The sequence below is a fragment of the Lucilia sericata genome, unplaced genomic scaffold, assembly GCF_015586225.1.
Source record: "Lucilia sericata isolate MDLA Ls3-8-SP2 unplaced genomic scaffold, ASM1558622v1 Contig000019F_arrow, whole genome shotgun sequence".
NCBI classification, from domain to species: domain Eukaryota; kingdom Metazoa; phylum Arthropoda; class Insecta; order Diptera; family Calliphoridae; genus Lucilia; species Lucilia sericata.
This window is the reverse complement of record NW_023994058.1, coordinates 1,251,787-1,277,773: the sequence shown is the minus strand read 5'-3', so window position 1 is coordinate 1,277,773 and position 25,987 is coordinate 1,251,787. Positions and strand designations below refer to the sequence as shown.

Genomic DNA, 25,987 nt, shown 5'->3' with positions numbered 1-25,987 from the left:
AAATATTCCACTGTTCAAATGTTTTTATACCAATTGTGTTTATTTATTTTTTTCAGTTTTTGTTTTTATTTTAATATTCTTGATCACTGTTAAATGGCAACAATAACAAAAAAAGTAGAAAAGTATGGTCGACCATATGATAACCCAGACGAGTTGGGAGTATATTTTAAAAATTGTTTATTTTTTATAAAAAAAAACATTTACGTTAAATTTTACGTTAATTCGATGTATAAAGCTATTTAAAAACTGATTTTTTCTAAGTGGCCTCATAGGGAGTATAGGGTCAAATATGGGTCGGTCCTCATAATATTCGGAGGAGAGATTTATCTCTTTATGAAACTTATTTATGCTGAGTTTCATTGAAAGATTAATGGCTTAATCGTCTTAAGGCCCAAATAGACTACACAAGCGGCTTATCAAACATACTTTTTTCATTCGCACACACATTACACAAACATTGCTCGTACAAACACCGATTTTTTCACGCTTTTGTGGACTTTCAAAGATACAGATGTCAATTTTTCTTAGAAATGCAAATTTTTTGAAAAATTTGTTATTATTGAATACAAACCATACAAATGGTTTGACAAAAATTCAATATGTTTGTGTAAAAATCAAAATTTTTAAATTTTTGTACAAACAAACAGCAAGCATTTGTACCAACAGGAAACACCCTCATACACTACACAACAGGCTTGCACAAACGTAAAATATTGGTATGTTTGTCAAGCCACTTGTGTAGTCTATTTGGGCCTTTAGAAAGTGATTTTGAGCAGATCGGTATACTTAATAGTGTAGGACCAATGTTTTTGTGCGTTACAAGCCCAAACCTCACCACAAACACACTATGGTGGAGTAGGGTATAAATACAAATGAAGAGAAATGTGCGAACATACATACATATGTATGTACATATGTATATTAACATGTATATATCAGGGATGGCAAAGTGGCCCTATTTGAACAATTCAAATCTAGATAAAAAATTGTAATTACCATTGTATTATTTGTATAATGATTTTGATTTAAACCGTTATTTTTATTTTCATTGATGTGAACATAACATCAAAATATTTAATGAACAGTTTAGTTTTGACTTCTGTTATTCTGTATGTACGTTTATATGTAACATTAATACAATAAGAAAAAAAGTATTTTAGTGCAATTGAAATTGATCGACTTCATTCTTGTACCATATTGGAACAATAACATTAAAGCAAATGCTAATAAAATCAATGCTGCGAAATGTTTGTGTAGACTATGGACTCTGTAATTTAGAGTAACAGGATCGGATTTCCCAGTAAACATTCAGTTAAGAGTTTTAAAATCATCGGAAAAGAATAGTTCGAAAGCGGTTTTTTTTTTCATTGACATTCTAGTTAAACACTCACCTCTTAGTTAATGATCATATTACATTGCTGAGCTTAATGAAAAATTATTTAAGATTTTAAAATGATATAATTTGTAAAATTCTAGAGCAAATATTTGAATTTTTCGATCACTTAAAAAAGCTGTCTTGAAATATTTATTGTATTTAGAACGTTGTGTAATTGAACACACCAATAATATTTTTAATGTTAATAATTGCTATTATTGAGAACATTCTTTGTGCTTTTAAACGATCGGTACACATTATATATATACATTTGTATACATATATACATTTGTATGTACATACATATCGTCACCTAAAACGCAAACATCCCTATCTAACATTTTTAAAATTTTACAGGCGAAGCAAAACATTGAAAATTGAAAAGTTTATTTCATTCAACGCGATTTATTTTTATAAAATAAACAAATTGTTTAATAGTGAAACCTATTATTTGTTATGACATTTGACAATGGCGTACATAAAAATGGATAAATTGCACTTTTTACCTTTAATATTTAAATGTTTTTATAGATAGGACCTTTTGTTTTTTGTAAATAAAATTTTGGTCGAATGAGTCTAATTTCTTTTGTGGACACTTGTTTTGATGCAATACATTACAATCAGCAATAAAATCGATTTTGAATTTTTGGTTCGTTAGGGCCGTTTGCGTTTTAGGTATGCATATGTATGTATAGTTTCGTTATTTAAATATAAAAAACTATTCAATGCGTTTCACATTTACCCTTCACATAGCAGTCAAAAACATCTTTTTAATTCAAATGAAATTGATTCAGCGTTAAATGCAATTTAATTTGACAATTGTTTGAAAGAATATAAATTTATACTACTTAATTATAATATATTTTTGTTATTAACCCCCTCATTTTATAAAACGAAACTTTCGTTAACGTAAAAATTTTGTATGAAGAATACTGGGAAATTTTTGAAAATATGCATTTTTCCATACAAATTTTTTTGAACGTTTGTCGTTTCGTTTTATAAAATAAGACCCTAAGTAATTACTATTAAATAAGTCGAAATATTACTTCTTCTTAATTCCAGAATGAATTGAATTAAATTGTTATGCATTTTAGGTTAAAATACATCTTAATAATGTATGTTTTCCTAATCACAACACTAGCTTTTATGAAGAAGTCCGAGCAGTAAAGGAATGTGAATTTGTATTTGAATAAATATGGCGCCCACAGGGCATAACATATGTATTTACCTACAGCCAGAAGGCAATTAGGGCGATATCAGTGGACAAAGTTAAATCTAATTTGATGTAGATATGTACATCCTCCTATTAATCTAGCCTAATGTATATTTCAATTACATCCATTACGAGACAACTTAATAATCTTCTTATCTTAAATAATAGGGTATATAAAATTCGACATACATAACAATTCCCACAAAGAAAACGTACTTTTGGCTTGTGCAAAGATAAGAAGACCTAATAATGCAAGTGCTTTGACCGACAATAATTTTTATTAAATTCAGTCATTTGCTATCAAATCTCTGAAAGGTTGATTTTAATACTAATACTTAAGTAACCTGAAAATGATCTGGCATAAATTTAAAGAAACTGCTTTTAACTAGTAGTCTTGAGCATTTCATATCATATCAAACTAAAATAATCTCTATATGGAGTATTTAAGTAGACGAAGCTAACAGGGGAAACACTCTATAGGCCAAAAGATATTAAGAAAAAATTACTTAAACCTATATCAATAAAGTAGAAACATTTGGCACTGAACACTAGAAAATATGTGTCGTACAAAAGGCTTTCATATAGTTTTGTCGATTTTCAAAATGAGAAACATATTAAAACCTACATTATATTTTCAAAATATTTTAATGCAATTGCAATTTTTTATGTTTCAAACTGAATACTACGCAGTTAGTTGAATTTAAATTTAAATTCTATTTAAGTATATTAAGTTTTTAGTTACATAAATTCTGTAACTTTTTAACCGCACGTAGGGTATTATCATTAGATTACTTTGTTTAATTTATTACACTTATGTTATGGTAAATATATAAAAAACAAAACCCAGATAATAAGTCTCTTATGTTGTAGTAAGAGTATAATCAAATACTCTTATTTTACTTAGAAAATTTCTTGGTAAAAACAAACGCTTACAAAGAACAAAAATACGCGTACGTTTGCCATTCAATTAAAAGTCTCCGAAGGTTCAAGATCAGTTTTCAAATCGTTCTAAAAACAAACAATTTAAAATGCTATTAAGAAATATACTTAAACACAAAGTGATATTAAATTTTAACCATTACAGATGGTAGGTACTTACATATATTAGATTTGGGATATGTAAAGAATATTAATTGATATCAATTTTTTATTTTTCAATAGCTGTAGTAAATTTGCCTATACACACCAGCCTGGAAATGAACCTTTACAATATAAAAATTTAGGGCAACACATAGAAAGAGCTGTTGAAAAATATGGACCACAGATAGCTATAAAATCTAGCTACGAACAAAAGTATTTAAGTTTTGAAGAATCATATAAAGAGGCCATTAATTTAGCGGTAAAACTTCAAGAAATGGGTTTAAAACATGGAGATCATTTGGGAATTTGGGCTCCCAACACCATACAATGGTACATAACCTTTTTGGCTTCTGCCATTGGAGGTTTTCCCTTGGTATGTATCAATCCCGCATTACAAGTTCCCGAACTGGAATATGCCTTGAAGAAGGCAAAAGTCAAGTGTTTAATAACAATGGATTCCTATGGCAAATTAGATTTTCAAAACAAACTGAAACAATTGTACTCAGCAGAGAGCACTAAGCAAAGTCCACTTTCAATTATCATAAAAAGTGATAAGAAGGTGGAAAATTTCTTAAATTATGATGATATGCTAAACAAGAAATCTGACCTACAAAATGCAGACGTTCTGAAGATAAAGATGACTGAGATTTCGCCTGAAATGCCCTGTGTAATACAATTCACATCGGGCACAACGGGTCAGCCTAAAGCTGCTTTACTCTCGCATTACAACATGGTTAACCAGGCATTTTATATGGGAAGGGCTTTAAGATTGCATCCAGAAGGCAAATCATTATGCCTTACTGTACCAATGTTCCATGCTTTTGGTTTAAGCATATTGGCAAGTTGTCTTTACTATGGCAGTACTGTATGTCTGCCAAGTCCTACATTTAATGCAGTATCCGCCTTGGAATCCATAGAACGTGATAAGTGCAATATAGTAGTTGGGACTCCCACCATGTTTGTTGACATGCTGGATAATCAGTCTAGACTACAAAAATCGGTTGATAGCTTAGAGGCTGCATTTGTAGGCGGTTCGGCCTGCAGTCCAGAAGTTGCAATACAATCCAAAAAAGTATTTCAACTACGCGATATGGTGATAGGATATGGCTTGTCTGAGGGTACCGCGGCTGTCTTTGCCCAAGATGGCTCTGAAACCCTAGAAAGTTCTCTACATTCTGTAGGAAAAATATTCAGCCATGGTGAAGCAAAAATCATAGACGACAAGGGAAATACCTTGAAATTCGGAGAAGTGGGAGAGCTTTGTATACGCGGTTGGTTTAACATGTTAGGTTACTTTGAAGACGAGGAAAATACTCGTAAAACTAAGGATGTAGATGGCTGGCTGAAGACTGGGTAAATATATTTTTTATAATACTTTATTATATAAAGATATACTATAATTAACTTTTTTCACAGCGATCAATTTTTATTAGAATCTAATGGTGTGGCTCGGTATCAGGGTCGCAAAAAAGATGTAATTATAAGAGGAGGAGAGAATGTATTTCCTAAAGAGGTAGAAGACTTTTTAAATCAACACGACAGTGTTCTAGAATCTCATGTAAATATACATTTTTCAAATTATTCTTTAATGAGAAAACAATATAAGAAAAATTTAATTTTTCGAACAGGTTATTGGAGTGCCGGATCATCGTTTGGGTGAAGAAATCTGTGTTTATATGCGCTTGAAGAAAGGTGCTAAACCATTGACTGTTGAAGACATTAATAAATTCTGCAAGGACAAATTAGCTTATTTCAAAGTACCTAAATATGTGAGAATAGTGGACGATTTTCCTAAAACCACATCAGGAAAAATACAAAAATTCAAATTACAGGAACTGTTTAAAAGTGAAAAATGAATGACGGGTAGTTATTCACCATAAGCTTGGCAAAGAAAAATCAACTGAGAGAATTTAACGAATATACTTAAACGGTATTTTTGGTTTATCATTGTTTACTAAACAATATAAGAATAAAGTAATTAAGTAAATAAATAAGTTTATATCACGTATTACCATTTAAGTATAATACTTTTAAGAACGATATAAACAATATTTAATACAAATTAGGGAAAATATATTTATTCATTCATTATTTGAAAATAAAATTATAAAACATGTAAATATTAATTATTTTTGGAAAGAATTCATTTTAAGATCAACACGTGTTTGTAAACAAGTTTTACCGCAAAGAAAAGGGCGCCAAAAAATTATTTCGCTTTATCAAGTGGCTGCGCAAGTCTTTCGTTGTGTTGCTAAGGAAGAGAGCTTGATGGGCTTAAGTTTCGTTGTGTTCCTTTCGCTAACAATTTCAAACAAGGTCTAACTGTTAAAATATGGCAAAAAGTAAATCAGAACACTTTAGACTTTCGAAGCTGACGGTTGATTTTTAAAAAAGAAAAAAGCGTTATTATTCTATATAACTGCAGTTAATTGTTACATAGTATAAAAAAATTAAATAAAACAACAACAAATACTAGTAACAAAGGAAACGGAAACGGTGCGGTTAGAAAGCAAAAAGAAATAAAGAATATGTAACAACCATATAAACGAATAAATATTAGGCGTTTGTGTGTATAACAACAGCTGTATTTGTGAATGTTGGCTAAAAAGTCTGTGAGAGTGTACATGTACATATGTATGTATGTTTGTATAGAATGTGTTACCAATGAATATGTAAATTTTTTGGCAACAAGAAAAAAGTGGTTTACCTTTATAGATAGATTGGTAGTTAAAAAAAGCAATGGAAAATAAATAAAGTGAAAAATAAAAGAAAATTAAATTCATACAACACAATAAAAATGAAAAATAAAAATCCTTTAAAAGTAAATGAAATGTAAAAAATAAATATCTTTAATAAGTTCGAATGAGGTTTTCAATATGGCCAAGTATGCCAAAGGAAAATTAAATTTAAACACGTTGTGTAATAAACCAGAAAAGTAAACTAATGTACACTAATAAATTAAGTAAAATAATGTCTAAAATTTCATAATGTCTCAACCCGGTAAACGAGGAGGAAGAGGTGCGGCCGCTAAGGGAATAGGTCGTAATACACCCTCCTCTGTAACGAGTGGTGCGACTAGTAATACTCCCGATGAATCGGTAGCGGCCAGTGACCGAAATACTCCCGCCAGTAAAGCTGAGTCCGATCCCAAAGATGATAGTTCGAGTAATGGTGATCGTAAAGAAATCGATGGCGCTCCTACACCGAAGCCACCAAGTGCAGGAGCTTCCATACGTGAGTCAGCGAATAAAATTTTAGCGTTGTCCATGAAAGGAGAATGGACGCCAGTGGAGCAAGAGTTAAAAAAATTGGAAAAATATGTTGCCAATCAAGGGGAAGATGGGAATACGATACCATTGGCTGGAATACATGACGTGGTATGTAAATACACAAAAAATTCCTTCAAATTTTTAAAAACATTTAAAGAAGTCATACTAGTCAGTTTTAAATAATAGAATTCATAACTCACCAGTGTCGATTTCCAACTGCTTTTTAATGTAAAATTATTTGTAATTCAGCTTTTTAAATGTGAAATTAAAATTGAAAAGCCTTAAAGAAACTTAATGTTCGAAAATCAATTGGGGTGTTTAATGGCGAATAAAAGTTAAATCTAGTCTCGTAAAGACCAAGATGACAACACATATTGTGAAACTTCTGTATAACCAAGTTTGGAATTCTGTAAAATAAGTAATTTTGGAGAATAGTGAAAAAGTGTCATATGAGCATTAAATTGCAGTGAATAATGAAAACATGTCCTTTAAAATGTTCTAAAAATAAAATCTTTAATGATTTTTTAACATTGAAAATCTAAAAAGGGCTAAAAATTATATTCTGAAATAAATGATATTCCTCTTTGAAGAACTGAATTTTTAAAAAAATATAGAGTCGAAATGTTATTTTTAGCAATTAATTAAATAAATAATGCCATATTTGGTCCCTAAAAATTCCAAACGACAAACCATAAAACAGACTATAAAATTTTGGAAAAATTTAAAAATAAGAGTTAACAAGTAAGAGTGTTATATTCGGCTATGCCAAATCTTGTATATCCACCATCAAAGCATATGCCATGGAAGGAATGCCATAAATAAACTTTAAAATTTTTGGATCTATGCTTTTGTTATTATCGAAACAATTTTCACATTTGTAAGATTATATTGATTTTTTACCATAAGTATATATATAAAAATATATGGACCGAGCTCTTCCGAATTAAAAATATTAATTTTTTAAAACAAATAGTTTTTGTCCAATTGGTATAACCATAAACAGTTTTTTTGTAAGAGGGGTTATTTGGGGGTAGGGTCAATTATGTAGCAATCCTCATCGGTTTGGATAACACTTATCTACTGAACTGAAGGGGGTAGCTCCAATTACTCTCATAAAATTTGGTACAGAGACTTTGGCTCTAACAAAACTTGTTTATGTCGAATTTGATCGCTGTACTCGTATTTTTAAGCCAGTAATGAGCGTTAAAGATATTTTCAAAAGGGGAACTTTCATGGGGTGATATGATCAGTTTAGATTTCATTTCCTATAAAACTTGTTTTTGTCGAATTTAAACTATATTCTTATTTTAAAGCCAGTAATAAGCTTAAAGTCATTTTCTGAAGGGGACCGATCATCATAATATTATGTAGACCTATTTTGCTTAATACAAAACTTGATTATGTCAAATTTCATCGCTCTACACGTAATAAGGTTTAAAGTCATTTTGTAAAGGGACGTTATATGGGGGTAGGGCCAATTATGAGCCGATCCTCATAAAATTTGGTACATAGATTTTGATTTTTATAAAACTTATTTATGTCGAATATCATCGCTATGCTTGAATTTTTAAACCAATAATGAGAGTTAAAGTTATATTCTCAAGGGAACCTTATATGGGGGGTAGGGTCAATTATGGGCCGATCCTCATAAAATTTGGTAGGAAGATTGTGGTTCGTATATGACTTGATTATGTTTTTCTTTTGTGTGTGTATTTGTGTAAACTTCCAACTAGCTCTTTCCGTTCGGATCCTATCGTGTTTTCAACAGACAGACGGACGGACATGGTTAGATCGTCTTAGAATTTATCGAGGACCAATATTTAAAATGGAATGATAAAAACAATATACCCTCCATCTTTTTGGATAAAAGAAGAATAAAATGTCAAAATGTGCGTTAAAACCTAAAATATGTTTTAAAAAACTCGAAATATGTCTTATCCATGATCCCTGGTTATTACATTTAAATTCTCTGGTAGTGGAAACTTACATATATGATATGGGAAGCTACAATTACATAAATATTTTATATTTTTATATACTTATAATATATATAGTTTTTTCTTGTAAATTTTCTTTTAATGCAAAATTTAAGAAATAAATTCTTTTTAGAAAGAAATTGGCTTTGCTTTGATAAACTGTATACTTAATACAAAAAAGAAATGCATTATTTTTTAGACAACTATATACATACATATGTTTTTATAAATACAGAAAAGTATCATGACAAGAACACATTGTAGCACCAACAATAAGTGTTCCAAAAAAATATGAATATTTACAAGCGAAACAAATAGTCTAGTAAAATGTTTAATAAAGAAAACCCTTTTTCTGTCTTTATATTTTCATTGTCATTTGATACTCATAACCGAACCAATAAAACAAAAATATATATATATATACATTAGGGTGGCCCCATTTGCATGGAGAATAACAAGGTACTAATTTTCCCACGAAAATGTAACTTTAGTTCATTCTAAGATACCATTTCAAAATTTTTTTTGTCCGGGGGTCTAAAGATAAAAAGGTAGTTTTTTAAGGTTTTTCATTTTTTTTATATTTTACGCGATAAAGAACTGCTTCACTGTTTCCAAAACGAATTTAATTTAAACAAATTTTGTTTAAATTATTTTTTCAAATGGGCCCTTTTTCCTTTAAGGGTTTTATGGTCGCTTAATGGGATGCGAGTAGGTTATTTATCCAAAAAAATATTTTTTTTACTCAATAGTAAGATTTTTTCAATATTTGGCACTTAATATGCCCCTATTATTTAAAAATGGGACTAAATATTAATTTTCTGCAACATCAGAAACTTTAGGGCTGCCCTAATGTACATATTTTTATTTAAATATCTATAGTTAAACTGTTGTACAAAACATCCATAAATTTTAATGTGAAATCAAAATTCCCCCTTCGTCCTCGAAATAAAACAAAAATCTAAAGGAAAATTCAATCAATTCAATATGAAAATACCACAAGAATTTTTCCTTTTTTAACATAGATATTTAGCAAAGTATCGTGTTGCTTTTGTGGGTCGTATGGATTTTCCTCACTGGAATATGTTTTTTGTTTCTGTAACTTTTCTTTCTTTTGTATTGGGTTTGTTTTGGTAACGATGTACATATGTCAAAGTGTGTCGTTATTTTGTCAAGTAAATAACAATATTGTCTACTTTTACTGCTGCTGTTGATAATGGAGACGAGACAAACGGTCTAATTTATTTGTCTGTAGAGGAAATAAATACTATTTTCGCCTAAAATAAAAACTTATACACAAATTTTCAATTGATTTTTATTCAAAATAAAAAACAAACCCGATTCGTTGTCAGGTTACAAAAAACATACTTTTTAGAGATTCAGCGCACAGTTCTATGTTCCCATAGAACAAATCTGCAAAATATTCATATAGGACTATGAAATTTGGTATGTCCAATTGGGACACGCCCGCCTCCCATATAACCTAAGACTTACAAGAAATCATAAAATAATAATTAAAATAACAATTTCAAAATAATTATTATAAAATGAGAGAAATAGAAATTTCATAATAATTAATATTTTTTGACAAAAAACATATTTTCATTAACAATTCAAAATATATTTTGCATTATTTAACATTCATAATAATTAAAAACAGTAGAAAAATAAAACTCGCAACATAATAATTCAAAAAGGAGAAAAAAATAAATTGTGAGAAAAATGTTTAAGAGTTTTTATTGTTTTATATCTGCCCGAAACATTTTTTATCTTCTTCAAATATATAACATTCAGCAATATCCTCAATACAGAAACAAAGCACTGTGCAGCGGTTTTAATGAATTTAAAAATGTTTAAAAAGTTTATTATTATGTACTTAATGACAATATTTTTCGTATGTACATATCTTTAATTTGTTTAAGTGACTGAGAATGTCATGATATTGGACATTTATCTGTTAGGGCAAATCTCATTAGTTTTCACGCTTGGTAGTATTAATGTCGAAGTGCTTTACGTGAACACCTGCCATGTTGGCCTATTTCACTGGATGAACTTTTGCAACGACTCACCACCGGCCCATTGTGTTTCTTACACGCAGGTGCCAATTTACGTATGGGAACATCCGGTCCAGTATACTTGCACTTTGCACAAGTGCTCGAGATATCTAATCTCTTGCCATAGTAGTCCCGTTGGGAAATGACAGATGTCATGAGTCAAACACAATCTAACCTCGACAAAGGAAAAGGCAATCGCTGGTTAAAGTCAATAAAAGGAGGGGAACCAACACCCTATTGATGCCATGAGGAATGCCGTGTCCCTACAAACATTTTCATCATCTAAAGACTCACCCCAGTGCATTCTTGGACCTCTTAAAGTCTCCCAACCACACTATTGAAATGGCTTCTGTTGATTCGGCAACAGCACCTAGGGCACGTAATTTGTTGTCCGAAACACGGATCCATTTTTAATTGATAAGACTTATTTCAGTGCCCACAAGGACATACTGTGATAAGTTCAGCATGTTTAGAGTAAACTTCAACACACTCAACCATGAAGGAAAATCGCCGATACATTAAAGATTAAGGTATTACAGCTCCGCAACGTTTCAACCGTCACTTCTTTTGTCATTCCGACATCTCCACAGATACAACTCAGGATCCCTCTCGTCCATCAGATATAAGTATTCAAATACCCAATCTCTGCAATTCCAACATTTTATTTATCCGTAGCCTTATCCTGTGAAATTTATATTCCACCGTGAACCAATCCTTTAACCATTCACCCCCTTCCCGCGAATTTGGGTTTAAACCACTGCCACTACGTGGATCCCGAAGAAACCTCAACCAACTGACCAGCCAGTACAAGTCATGCGGACAACTGGCGACCCGTAGTACCAGATTATGGTGCTCTGGTTATACCCCATGTAAAATCATCGAAGGAATGTGAAATATCATCACCAGTTTATGGTCCCGGGAGACTAATCCCGTATGTATGTTTACTCCATTTCAAAAAAGTTAGTTTATCATCGGTAAATTGTTCAAATATGTCGAAGTTAAGTTAACATTCAACATATACTACTAACCGGTTGTAGGGCATCATATCACCTATTAACTACAAGATTGTCATAACTTAAAAGTGGGCATTTTAAGTATTGCATATATGTAATTTCTTTAAAATGAAGATGATTTTTGATGTAAACGTCAAAACAAAAATTCAAGTTTTTCATATACATATGGGCAATTTCGTATTAAGTGATTCACTCACTAGCTTATTATTTCTCTATTTTATGAACGTTTAAAATTTTAAAAATGAAAAAAATGGTTTTTCATTATTTTCAAACCTACAATCCCAGTTGATAACTTGCAGAGCCATCCTTTATAAACAAGATCACAAGACTTTGGACAAACCTACAATCCCAGTTGATAACTTGCAGAGCCATCCTTTATAAACAAGATCACAAGACTTTGGACATTTAAAAATCCATTAATGCTTTTTGGTGGAAATATATGTTGTTGTAAACAAATGTAAACAAAATTTTTATTTTTTTAATAGTCCATATGCGCGCATTAATCAAATTAAATTTAAGCAACGGTATTTAATAGCTGTAGTAATTTCAAGCAATTTAAGGTATATCTTGTTGATGTCAGATATCTAAGGACAGAGCAGGGCCTTTAAAAACTTGCCTAGAATAGGCGTACATTTTTTAAAAATGTGACATTTTTGAATGTGACATTCATAGCTATTTATGATTTACAAAATTTAATCTCATTATAATTAACACCTCCTAGTCAAAAGCAGATGAAACAATTTGTAAATGCGAACCTTTTATGATCATTTTAAAATGTTTGCAAAATATATTTCAAACCAACTGAGATATTATTTGCAAAATTTTGGGTAGGGAAAGAAATTGCAAAAAAATAAATAATTTTTTAATTATCAGTATATATCCTGAAATATGATAGTCCTTATAAATGTTTACGAATGGGTACTAATTTTATTTGAAAATAACTTAACCCGTATTTTTAACGATTTTTTTAAATTTTATGATTTTGCTATAACTTTTGCGCGCATCAATGAAAATAATTAACGTTTTCATATTTATCACGTGTAACTATTATCACGTTCAACCACTAAATATGGTTCTTGTCAGAGGAAAAAATTTTATCCAATTTAAAAAAAAATTGATTTTGCTCATATGACTTTATTTTTTAATTAAAAAAAGCAATTTTAAATTCAGATCTTTATTGTTAAAATAAGAAAACTAAATTTTATAAACTTAGCAAATAAGAAAATTATAAGTATGGGAACATATTATAAGTAAAAATTATAAGTATTTTCAATGTTTATAATATTACTATTTGTTTTTATTTTATTTCAGAATACTGGTATGACGCCTCTAATGTTTGCTACCAAAGACAATAAAACTTCAATCATGGATCGTATGATTGAACTGGGAGCCGATGTTGGTGCTAGGAATAATGTAAGTTAAAACATGTTCAAGAAAATATCTGCCTTTAAATACAGTTAAATATTTAAGGTAAAAACTTTAAGACGTTTTCACAGGCCAACAAAAATAAATCAATAACGAACTATAAGAAAATATTAAAAAAAAGAAAAATTGTAAAAACAAAACCAAAGTTGGTCAAAAGGAAGTCGGTCTGGCACAAATAAAACACTTGGAACACGCAACAAATTCTATACTTGTACTCGAATGAAATCAAAACAAGAAAAAGTGAAATTGAAGCTTGAAAACAAGAAAGTGCGTGAATACTTTACTCTCTGGGACCTTAACATACGTATTTGGCAAAAGCAGAATAAGAAAAAAGTGTAAAAGTCACATGGTGAAACACCTGAGATTAGCAAGCAAGTGCGTCTGAACGCTTCAATAAAAATGCGTTTAATGAACTTTTGATTGTACTTATTACAATCAAAATAACAAGATTATTTTTTTATTGTTTGCAAAAAATATCCACTACTTAATAACGACCAATTGGAATTTAATCTATTATTAATATGGGATTAATCTAACTATAATTGATGAATTAATTTCAAAGTTCTCTCTTTCTGCTTTTAGTCCTGTGTTATTTACTCCTTTTTATGACTATTATTATATTTGTTTTTTTTTTTTTGCTATAAGGAATGTTTTATTGTATTTCGTAAGAACGTTAAAAAATCCTTGACCTAAATAAATTCGTATACATTCAAATACACAAAATAATACGTTGACCAAGGGCTTTTTCACACTCAAAAGTTGGGCAATACAATCAAAACAACAACAAAAAGAAACAAAAATTATTTTAATGTTTCTCCCTTGGAGAAATAAAATGAAACAGCATGATTGTGACTATTTTTAGTGGCATTTTTGTGTGGCCGTAATTAAAGGATGTGAGAAGTTCTAGGTTGAACTTTAACTCAAGTCACTTATTTAAAGATTAAAAAATGCAAATTCAATAATCAATATCCACCATAACAAACGTTTTAAAGAAGATTGTTGTCGTAAGACAAATACTTGAAGACATAAAATTTACACATTATTTGTTATGTTTGTACTTATTATACATAAGTATTAATTAGTAAAAATTTAGAAACATATTTATCTGTACAAATGTAACATGATTTGTTTAAAATCCATTTAAGAAAACAATTATTAAAGTAAAATGGGGAAAACATTTAAAATCCTTTTTCTGAAAGTATCCTTTTGAGTTATGGTATTCTTCAAGTAAATGAAATTTTTCCTTATACATAATACACAAAACAAATGTTATATTCACATTAAATACGAGTTAAGATTGAAAATTATTGAAATTATTTTATGATAGCCGGATCCACTAGCCTTCAGATTATCCTTTGTAAATGTATATTGAAATAAAAATGGTGTTGTAAAGAATGAGTGTTATGAATTTTATGGAAAAAATAGGAAATCAAAAGTTTTAATTGAAAACATCTCCCGAAAATAACTTTCTTAACTGGCAGATAAATTTACAATTCAACTTAGAACAAGTTTGTGGGGATAGGTACATACATAATAGAATCTGTCTCCTTGTCATTTTGGTTATAAATTAAACTTTTGCACATTTCTTTAACCTTTAAAGTCAATTGAAGCAGTCATTTCGAAAGGGCATAAGTCCTTCTATGCTAACTTTCCACGAGGAGCAAAAATACGCTCGGTATAAAAGAAATACTGTGGTAATAAAAAAATTAAACATAGACAAGTAATATTTGTAATATTTATATTGAAAAAATAACGTTATCATAAAGATGTTTTGAAATGAAATTTCGTGCTATAAAGACAATTTTGTGTCTCGTGCCCTTTTCGAAATGACCGCTGCAGTTGTCTTGTTTGCCCTAATTTTTAAGGATTCAAAATAAAATTACGTCAAAGTAATAAGAATAATAAGTTGTGTTTTATTTTATTTTCTTACAAAAAATAAATGTAAGCCCCATTTATTTATTACAGTGATAACAATCTAAATATTAATCATATGTATCACAATGACAGAAACTACTCTACTAACCAAAAAACTCACAAAGCATTATTAGATTTCAACACCATATATGTAAATATACAGTGTCTCTCATAAGTATTCGAATTTAGGTAAACTATGAAAAGAAACCAAATTTAATAATATATTTTGTGTGGAAAATAAATAAATACATTTTTGATATTGTCTAGATAGTCCTTAGTTTTGATATCACGCCCCTTAAAACTTGAAAACTTTATATTTACTTAAATTAGTTGTTCTTTTTAAAAAAAAAGTCCATGAAACTACTTCACAAAAGTATGCGAATTTTCCTGTATTTCATATTTGATCATATTATACGATACACAAATTTTAGAATCGCATGGTTTTATGCTTAATATTGTTTTAAGGGGTTACTATTAACCGCATGGATATATTTTTGACCCATTTGGTCCACAATTTTGGAGGATTTGTACCCTCTTTTCATGTAATATCATTAAAATGGTGATTTTTGGCTATATTTGTAATGTTTTCACCCTTTTTCCAGAGATAAAACCAAAATTTAATATTGGAATTTAATAGAAACCATAGGGTATCTAAAAATAATATTTTTTGTTATAAGGATCTGTACTTAAACGTTCCTAGATGTATTTTTGGTATTGTTTTTCATTTTCTAATTGAATTATCTGGATCATAAGTTCCTTTTTGTGCCTCTAGGGACGATATTTTCCGACAAAGTTGTCTAGTGTATATTCATGTACATATTGGCACTAATATATTTAAAATTTTCAATATATTATAGCGGTATATAACCCCAAAACATGCCTTAACAAAACGTCATCTTATATAGTAGATTTCAGTTTTTACTACTCGTAACTTTCACGCTTATGTTGCCCGTTACAATAACACTGTAAGTCCTAAATTTTGGTTTTAATTTGATCATAGTAAATAATATTTAAACACATATCAACATTTTTGATGTGATCATAATGATATCGTGCCATGCAGCATGGAGGCCATTGGTATATAAAAATAATGATTTTACTATTTTGAATGGTGCTTCTTCGAGGCATGTTTTGGAGTTGTACACTTCCACAACACATTGAAAACTTAAAATGTATAAAAGCTGATATCTAAAAGAATATATACCAGAAAACTTTCCCCGAAAACAGTTGATCCTAGTATTATAAAAATGGACTTAAGTTCCAATATATTGAATTAGCGACAGAAGAATGATCCGAATAATTTATCTTGGAACGTTTAAATACAGATTCTTGTAAAAAAAAAATATTATTTTTAGATACCCCAAGGGGTCTTTTAAGTCCCAATATCAAATTTTTGTTTTATCTCTGGAAAAAAGGATAAAAATTTACAATTATGGCCAAAAATCGCCATTTTAATGATATTACATGAAAAGAGGGAACAAATTTCCCAAAATTGTGGACCAAATGGGTCAAAAATATATCCTTTCCGTGGATAGTAACCCCTTAAAACAATATTACGCATAAAAACCATTCGATTCTAAAATTTGTGTTGCGTATAATATGATCAAATATGAAATACAGGAAAAATTCGTATACTTTTGTGAGGCAATTTCATGGACTTTTTTTAAAAAATCCACAATTAATTTAAGTCAATGCTAATTTTTCAAGTTTTAAAAAGCGTGATATCAAACATAAGGACTATCTAGACAATATAACAAATTAATTTATTTATTTTGTACACAAAATATATTATTAAATTTGGTTTCTTTTTATAGTTTACCCAAATTCGAATAATTATGAGAGACACTGTATATAGTTTTTAAGGTGGAAATGTCAGGATAGTCTTAAACTGGTAATTTTTCATGTGACCCTTTTAGCTGTTGACTTACATGGAATTTAAAAAGTCAGACCATAAAATATAATTGTAAATAGTATATGGTTACGGTTATAAATAATAAGTATAAATTAAAAAAGGTGTTGTTTTTAGTCATTTTGCAAGTGAAACTATAATTAATCAATTTCTGGTTAAGTTTTTAGTTACTTGTATGTATTTGTCTGCCTACTTTGGCCATCAAAATAAAAAGTCATTTTTATAAATTTTCAATTATATTACTTATTATGTAGCAAAAATTTGTATGTATGTAGTTCTAGTTTTATTTTCATTTAATTGAGGTCTGAATTTGAGTATTCATACTTAAAAAAGAAAAATGTTTGTGGAATGTAGATATATTTAGTAACATATTAATGTACATGTATATACATATGTATATGAATGTACGTTTGTGTGTAGATTAATAATTATTTATAATAGTTGGAATTTTTTAAGGCGTAATGATATAAATTTAAGAAAATGTCATCATGCTGACCGCGTTGGTTTGGTTTTTCATTTCACGCGTTTTTTACTTGAGTCATTTGTTATAAAAGAAGGCCACATCCTTATACACGGAAGTGATGACAATTACATTTCGGCAATGACGAAATTTCAGCTTATTCCACAAGAACTCCTTTTTTTGCATTTTATTTGATCATCAATTCGTTTAAAAATTCCATTAACACCAGAGTCAGAGATTGCTAAATTTTGGACTAATTTATAATTTTTGAAAACTAATTTATAGCTTAAAACAGGATAAAAAACGATTTTGATATACATACATACATAGTATATTATGCAATTTGCAAGTTTGTGAATAATGAATGACGAGTAAGAGAATTGAAGACTTTATAATTTTTTGTTTTAAATTATTTTTACGCATAAATCTCTTTAGTAGACAACGTTTGAGTGATATCATTATTGTTTTTTTTATTTTAGATCACTACAAACACCTACATACATATATAGTTATATAGCAGATCGCTGTCGGCTATTGAACCTTATATATTTTAGAAGACAAAACAACTAGGTATAAATATTTACACAATAGTTATTTCCTTTTATGTCCGTACTACAGTTTAATAGATGGCTCTATGCTGGAGCTCTTTTATTCAGCATAATAAACTTTTATTATACACAAACAAACAAGGGTTCCCTTTCTCATTCCAAGAAAAACTAGGCCAAAGCTAATATAAATGAAAACAATACAAGCAAAAACACAAAAATAGAAACGAAATCGTGTTATAGTTTAAAAGAAAATCAACTTGGAATTTGTAGTGTTTTAGTGTTTCCGGTGTTACTACTGTTCCGACATGGGAGTTGTGAATTTGAAACTAAATATGTATTAAACTATTTCATATACATCCTTTAATTTACTTTTTAAAAACTTGAGTACATATGTATTTGATAGCAATTTTGATCAACTTACACCCTAATGTACATACATATTACGTATTACATATGTACATAAAGTTATCAATAGATTTTTAAACCTCAAATAAAATTTAGGAAGAAGACCCTTATTTTGGGCGTTTAGGTCATATAAAATACCGATCGTCACAGAATTTGGAAATGTGATTAGTATTTTTATAAAAAATATTTATTTCAAGTTACCTAAATATTAGAAAGACAAATTTTGTATGAACATTTTGTTTAAAAAACATATGTTTAAAAAATGCCAATAATAAATTTTTGAGTGAAAGGATTTTTTGGTCTTGAGTCATATATAGACAGATCATCATAGAATTTCTGAACTTTAAATGATATATGTGATTGTCTATTAAAAAAGTCATTGACATGAATTGCATTAATTTCAACAGTTTTACATACAGGAATTTGCTATCAACTTGTTGTTCTCACAAGAAAATATATATATTTTTCAAAGAGAAAAACTAAAAACGAACGATTTATTGTACAATGTACATAGTATTGTTGGGAAACAAATAAGTACTTCCCATCTATGTTGACACTACCCTTACAGAGCATTTGAGTTGAATTGTAGGGGTAAAATAGCAACAACATTCAAACAAGAATAATAAACAAGACCTTTGAAGAATAACTTTGCAAAATCAAACAAATACATAGACAAAAATAAATTTGTTGCACAGACATATTTTTAAAATAATTTGTATTTTTTTAAGTTTTCTGATATATATATATTTTTAATATACAAAACATTATACATATAATTTAAAGATTCAATAAAAGTGAATGCAGACTAAAATAAATAGAATAAATACTAATCAGGAAGTTTCAATGTAAATATTTTACACTAAAGGACATTTGTATGTTTGCATGTTTTGATCCGAATAGCGCAGTTATTTAAGATATTTAAAATTATTTTATAATTATAAAAATTTATTTCTTTATTTTGAAAATAATTTACGGGGATTAACATAAAATAATTTTTAATATATTTTAACGTTCAAATTAAGTGTATACTTTATTTTTTTAGTGTATTTAAATTGCAATAGACTCAAGACTTATTAAACAAGTGGAAGAAATGTTGTATGTAGAATTTAATGTCATGAGTCATGAGTGTGAAACAATTATTTATTATCTGTCTGTAAACTGTTAAAAAAAACGAGCGAGTATTCCACCGAAACATATACATACATATGTATATGTTTGCTGTTGTTGTCAGGACGATAAATAGCAATAGTTGGTTATTTCAGTAAAATTAAGTTTGTTCTTATAAATACCTGTAGCAGGAATTTCTTAAGCATAATGGCCAAAAGTTATAAAATCTTCCCTTTTTTAATTTGTCATTTTTAATGTTTTTTTACAAAACTTACAGGCATATACATATACTTATATAAAGAAAGTAAGAGATGAAGTCATACTTTTATTTGCTTATTCTGACAGGACACTTAAAACAAAAAAATAACAAAAATTCATTAGTTTTCATGTGTAATTCGCAAATAATGATGGTCAGGGTTTTTAAGTTGATGATTTTGTTGCATGTGTGGTAAAGTAATAACTCATCAGAAACTTCAAATCCAAAAACAAGGTGCAGTATTTAATTGTTTTCACTGATTGAAAATGAAAAGGAAAGTTTTAACTCGGTCACACCTAAAAGTAAACATTTTCTATTACACATTTAGGGCTTCTAAACTACAATAAAATACCAAGAAATTTCACTTCTTACTTTTGAACATGTTTGCAAGTAAATTGAATAATTATCCTTACAAAATTTTCAGTTTTATAATACTTCCTTCAGTATATGTTTAATTATATATTTTTTTTATTTATTTTACAGGACAATTACAATGTGTTGCATATTGCAGCCATGTATTCGCGTGAGGATGTCGTAAAACTGTTGCTGAATAAACGAGGAGTTGATCCATTTTCAACCGGAGGGGTAGGCCACCAAAAAATTTATTTTAATTTTTACACACCAGTCTGTTTACTCAAATGTAGAATATATGTATATACATGTGTATGTTATACATATATATATCGTTTGTATGTCTTAATTTCCTGAAACTACTTTTTTCAAAGATTAACAAACATAAAATTTGTAAATCGGTTACAAGCTACCAAACATAATTCTTTTGCTCTTAAAAAGTAACTTAACGAAGTGATCGGAAAAAATTAAAAGTATATTCGTCATCAATATGTTGGCATATTATTGGATAGTCAATTCTTTAACAGCTCTGTTTAACATTATACATATTTATAATTAATAATAAAAAACTAATACTCAACAAATTTTCCCGCCTAAATACCATAATGACTAAAATTAAAAAAAATCAATAAAGAAAACGTCACCAAAAAATACTTGATAGGTTTTTCATTTTATGTAGTATTCATACTAACTTTTCTTAGAAATTAAGAAAGAAGTCTAAAGAAATTTCTGCGTGTCGCTTTTGTTAAAGGTCAAGCAATAAAAATTAAATTATTGCACATGCATCGGCGGAGCTGTAGTTTGCAACAAACAATAACAACAACTATTTTTCCTTTAGTTTTTGTTTTTATTTCAACAACTACTGTTAAAAATACATATATATGTATTTTGTAAGTGTATTTGGAAGGGTCATGTTCAAAAAGATGCATTAATTTGACGTTTTCTTTTTAGTTTCTTTCTATGAAAATATTGTGTGACTTGTTGGCATTAGAAGCAGTTTTCCTTTTCTCAAAAGAAACTGATATGGCTTATAAGTACTTAGCATGCCGCTAACGAACGTCAAGTTCAACTTAATTAATTGTCACAAGGTTGTTTGTTGTTAAAATAGGTTTACTATTACTCGAAGTTTTATGATTTTTATTATAAAATTTAAATTACAGAACAAATTTAGGAAAAAATATAGGCAATAAATCATTTGAGTTTTTAAACATTTTTGACAAGAACATTCGTGTCCATTAATTTATTAGGTACTAACGTACAGAAAGGGCGCTTCGCTTCCCTAGTCGAAATTAAATTAAAAATTTTAATTATAAAATTATACCTATGTATGTAAAATGAAAACATCAGAAAATTTGTAAGATAAATCATAACATTTTAAATAAAAAATAATATAAACACTATTAGCGAATGAAATTTCAAATTCTCTGCGCTGTTTTATGTTTTAGTTGTACATTATGATGTAAAAATGTATTTACAACTTTATTTTTCATCCAAATAAACTACGTATGTATGTGTTATCATCATTCTCACTTGCAGTCCCAAAATCCCTAGTTTTTATAACCCTTCACTGTACATTTTAGATAGATTCTCAGCAACAATTTGGCTTTATTTGTGTTCTAAATAGTTCAGTTCACATAACTTGTATAAATAAATAGAAATTTCAAAATAAACAATTTTGGTATCTAAGCAAAATTATTTAAAATATAACAAGTAAGAGTTTTATATTCGGCTATGCCGAATCTTATATACCCACCTCCAAATCATGTGTCGTATATGTATTTAAAGTGAATTTCGGAAAGTGATCCTATACTATATGAATCGATCCTTTTCTTATTTATTACAATTAAATATTTTTAAAATTTAATGTCCTATATACATAGTTAGTATGAACATCAGGGTGATAGTAGAATGTTGTCATAATATGTTTTTTTAATTTATTGAATATACATTTTTCCCGTAAAAGGGGTTCTATAGGAGGTATGGTCACATACGAACCAATCCTCACATGTATATTTTACGGAGATATTTTAGCTTCTATTAAACATCATTGCTATACTGGAATTATAGCAAGTTATGAGCGTTAAAGTCATATTCTGAGGGGTCCTTATATGGAAGGTAGGGTTAATTATAGTCCGATCCTTATATAATTAATCGGGGAAATTTTAGTTCTCATAAAACATGTTAGTATAGAATTTCAGAATTATGTGTTACAAATGAATGACAAAATCTATATACCCCCATTCTTTGATGGTAGGTATTAAAATCATGAAATGCATTTCAATGAATTCAAATGTCAGCAAACTGGCAAAGGAAATAAATAAAAACATAATTTTCAAATACTTGCATACATACATATGTAGTTATTTCAAACTTGAAAAACAATGTCACTACTTTGTCTAGAATAGTTTTAGAAAGTAGGCAGGGTAAAGATTACAATCGTATTATAGTAATTTAAAATTACATCAAACAGACTGTAGAATGTGACAGGGAGAACTGCGCAATGCAGATTTAATACAAGTATAATATTTTCATATAGTGAAAAAACTACTTGTCAATCTGAGATATTGAAACAATTACAAAAACAAACACACATAATTGAAATTCTAAATTCTGAAAATTATTTATAGCTTTCGATAATTTACAAATTTCACTTAGTTGCTGCTGAGATTTAAAAGACGGCACATTATTGTTATAAACTCTTTTTAATATAACTATTTTATTAATTTATTTATTAATTAATAATTCTACAATCACTTAAATCCCATAGTCTCGTGCCCAGACAGCGGTGCATTTGGTGTCTAGTCGTCAAACTGGTACAGCAACCAATATATTAAGAGCTTTATTGGCTGCAGCAGGCAAGGATATACGTTTAAAAGCGGACGGGGTAAGTACGACATATTATCATTTAACTTTTATTTACATTTATTATTACACAATAATTATAATACATTTATGATCTATGTATAATAATTGTTTAATTGTCATAATACATATTTAAACATATTTTGATATACATATGTTTACTTAAGTAAATATTGTGAAAACATTTTGTATAGATTTTACCCTTTTTATTATAAATTTATAGGGAAGGTGTGGTTGGTAGTCTGCTAGACAATAATACACAAAATTAACAGAATAATAAGACAATATTGTTTTGTCTGTATATGTGATTGATTTAGTCACAAAGTGGTAACAGTCGGTGCCAACGTAAACATAACAATATTTTCAATAATTCTTCATGTTGTTTACATTTAGGTCGAACAACTGATTCCCTACTATTGTGAAGGAAGAACATAGGCAGTAAATGGGCCTTAAATTATTATACAAAGCCCAAGCAGGATATTTTATTCATTTGTATACAAACAATTCTACACATAGGTAAACATAAGTACAAAATGGTTAACAGTTTCTTACATTTACAACGTAAATATTAACCCTATTTTTAAAATGGGAAACTATCATGAAAATATATTGTTTTATGTGAAATATTCTTGAACCCCCTTTTACTCGAAAAAGTTTGAGATAATATCTGAACTAGTTTATGTACTTGTGGAATTAAGTTAAAGTTAAAAAAAATTTGCGATTCTTTAAATTTTAATTGCTGATTGGAGTGGATTTAGACGTACTGAATCCAGAAGTAGTAAAAAAAATTTCTATCACGTCTACTTTTTACACAAAAGTGTTTTAATATGTATGTTTCCATATTTTATACTGTGGACAAAATTGACAAAAACTATAAACTAACTGACTATAAAGATGTCTAAATCTATATAACGTATCACTTTGTAGTTTTTTTCTATTCATTGATGTTTCAAGGTAAATAGACCAACAAAAATACGTAAGCATTCCTGACTATTTTCCGTTGTAGCTTCTTAATTTTTGTAATGTTCCCCCAAAATAAATACTTCTTCCTTCATAAGTTCCCGTGGACCTACAAAGATTCCCTCTTTATTTAAGACTCCTACGTAATTTTGGTATTCCTTGCGAAAATTTCCTTGGCGATATATATATCAAACGATGAGTCATTACCAGGCTTATTTTATTGATTTATCGTTCTTTTTGCAATGTAATTGAGTTTATATTTTCCTACTAAAATATTCTATAAATATTCAATAGAGATCTCTGCTAGACCCCACACTATCTCATATTTTTTTCTACCCCAGCTACGGCTGACTAATTTCTGTACATTAATTTATTTAAAATATTAATTTTTTAAATATCTAAATCACAAAAAAAATATTCTATTGGTTACCAATTTTAAATGCATACATATTTGATTTTTTTTACTTTTCTGAAACTATTTAATTTTAATTTTGTGTACTCTTTGTACGGTACGGTACCTTTTGTATATTGAGAATAATAATAAATATTTTCGATTATCTGTAAATTTTAGTAATTTTAAAAACTTATTAAAGAAGAGTTATTAAAATATATTTATGATAATAAAATAAATCACATTTTTTAATTTCTAGAGAGGAAAAGTTCCACTTCTTTTGGCTGTGGAAGCGGGCAATCAGTCTATGGTCAGAGAATTATTGGCGGCACAAACGGCTGATCAACTGAAGGTATGAATGTATTTTACAACTATGTACATACAATATTTTTTATCTTAAATATAAAAATTTTATATATAAAATTATAGAAACTGCAATATTTACTAATCATTCTCACACTAATAATAGTAGTAAATAGGTAGGATATCGGTTCAACAACTGTTCATTTGAATTTATTTTGTCATGTTGGGTGGATTATATATACATATGTATGTACATATGTACATTTATATGTATGAATTTACTTACATACATATGTATAATACCTTAATATTCAAATATGTACATTAGGGTGGCCCCAAAATGAATGTTGATGATGTTTCCTATATTTATCTTACGTACATAATATGTACATCAGTATACGTTAAATATCATAAGCTTTACATTGGTATATAAAATTTTAACCGTTTCTGTAGATTTTACTGTGATTTTATTAATTTCAACGAATTATACTAAATTCATCTGTGTTAAAATGTAAAAAATTTGAAAATTTTCCGAAAAATTAGGAAATTTCGATTACTTTTGCTGTTACACGAACATTTCTGATGCGGAATTTAAAGCGTCTCACAAGAATCTTTCTAATGATATCAATATTTCATACCTTTCCTTTGGAAAAAATATGAAAAAATCACAAAAACCTCAAAAAAGGACCTGGACAAACATTTTGAGAAATGGTATCTTAAAATCAATTAAAATTTAATTTTAGTTGCGAACATTGACACCTTATTTTTACTCCATACAAACGAGACCACCCTTGTATATAAATATATATCATATCAAATTCCACACAATGAAAATGACCAATAACAACAGCAACAGATTTTAAATAATTGAAAACGCAATTTTTGACACGCCAACAAGACTAAACATATTTGTCATTTTATTTTCCTTGATTTTTCATACAAAATTAAATTTTATATGAAGAGCGTTAAATTGTTAATGACATGTTGTATTGTAACACAAATCATATGTATTTAAATAATAAAAGAACATTTTCATTTCAACTCCATTGAATATAGCTTAATAATTGCTAAATAAAAAGTAAAGTTTTGCGTGTTTTTTAATTTGTTAAGAATTTATAA

At 28.6% G+C, this 25,987-nt stretch overlaps 2 protein-coding genes across 6 annotated transcripts in view; both read left to right on the top strand.

Moving 5' to 3' along the window:
- Window positions 1–3,507: 3,507 nt before the first annotated feature.
- Window positions 3,508–5,791, top strand: LOC119607694 (medium-chain acyl-CoA ligase ACSF2, mitochondrial-like). The gene is made up of 4 exons (XM_037961765.1): window positions 3,508–3,675; window positions 3,750–5,021; window positions 5,085–5,226; window positions 5,297–5,791. Exons 1-4 carry the CDS (start codon window positions 3,617–3,619, stop codon window positions 5,522–5,524), a joined length of 1,701 nt encoding a protein of 566 aa, XP_037817693.1. The 5' UTR covers window positions 3,508–3,616; the 3' UTR covers window positions 5,525–5,791.
- Window positions 5,792–6,037: 246 nt separating this feature from the next.
- LOC119607699 (serine/threonine-protein phosphatase 6 regulatory ankyrin repeat subunit A) overlaps window positions 6,038–25,987 on the top strand; it is a 32,402-nt gene continuing 12,452 nt past the window's right edge. For 3 of the 5 annotated variants that reach the window (XM_037961782.1, XM_037961775.1, XM_037961789.1), the window contains exons 1-5: window positions 6,656–7,045; window positions 13,289–13,390; window positions 20,485–20,586; window positions 23,120–23,236; window positions 24,825–24,917. In XM_037961782.1, coding sequence (XP_037817710.1) covers window positions 6,656–7,045; window positions 13,289–13,390; window positions 20,485–20,586; window positions 23,120–23,236; window positions 24,825–24,917 — 804 coding nt within the window. Of the gene's footprint in view, window positions 7,046–13,288; window positions 13,391–20,484; window positions 20,587–23,119; window positions 23,237–24,824; window positions 24,918–25,987 lie in introns of all 5 variants that reach the window. The other 2 variants (XM_037961805.1, XM_037961797.1) reach the window with 1 other exon arrangement.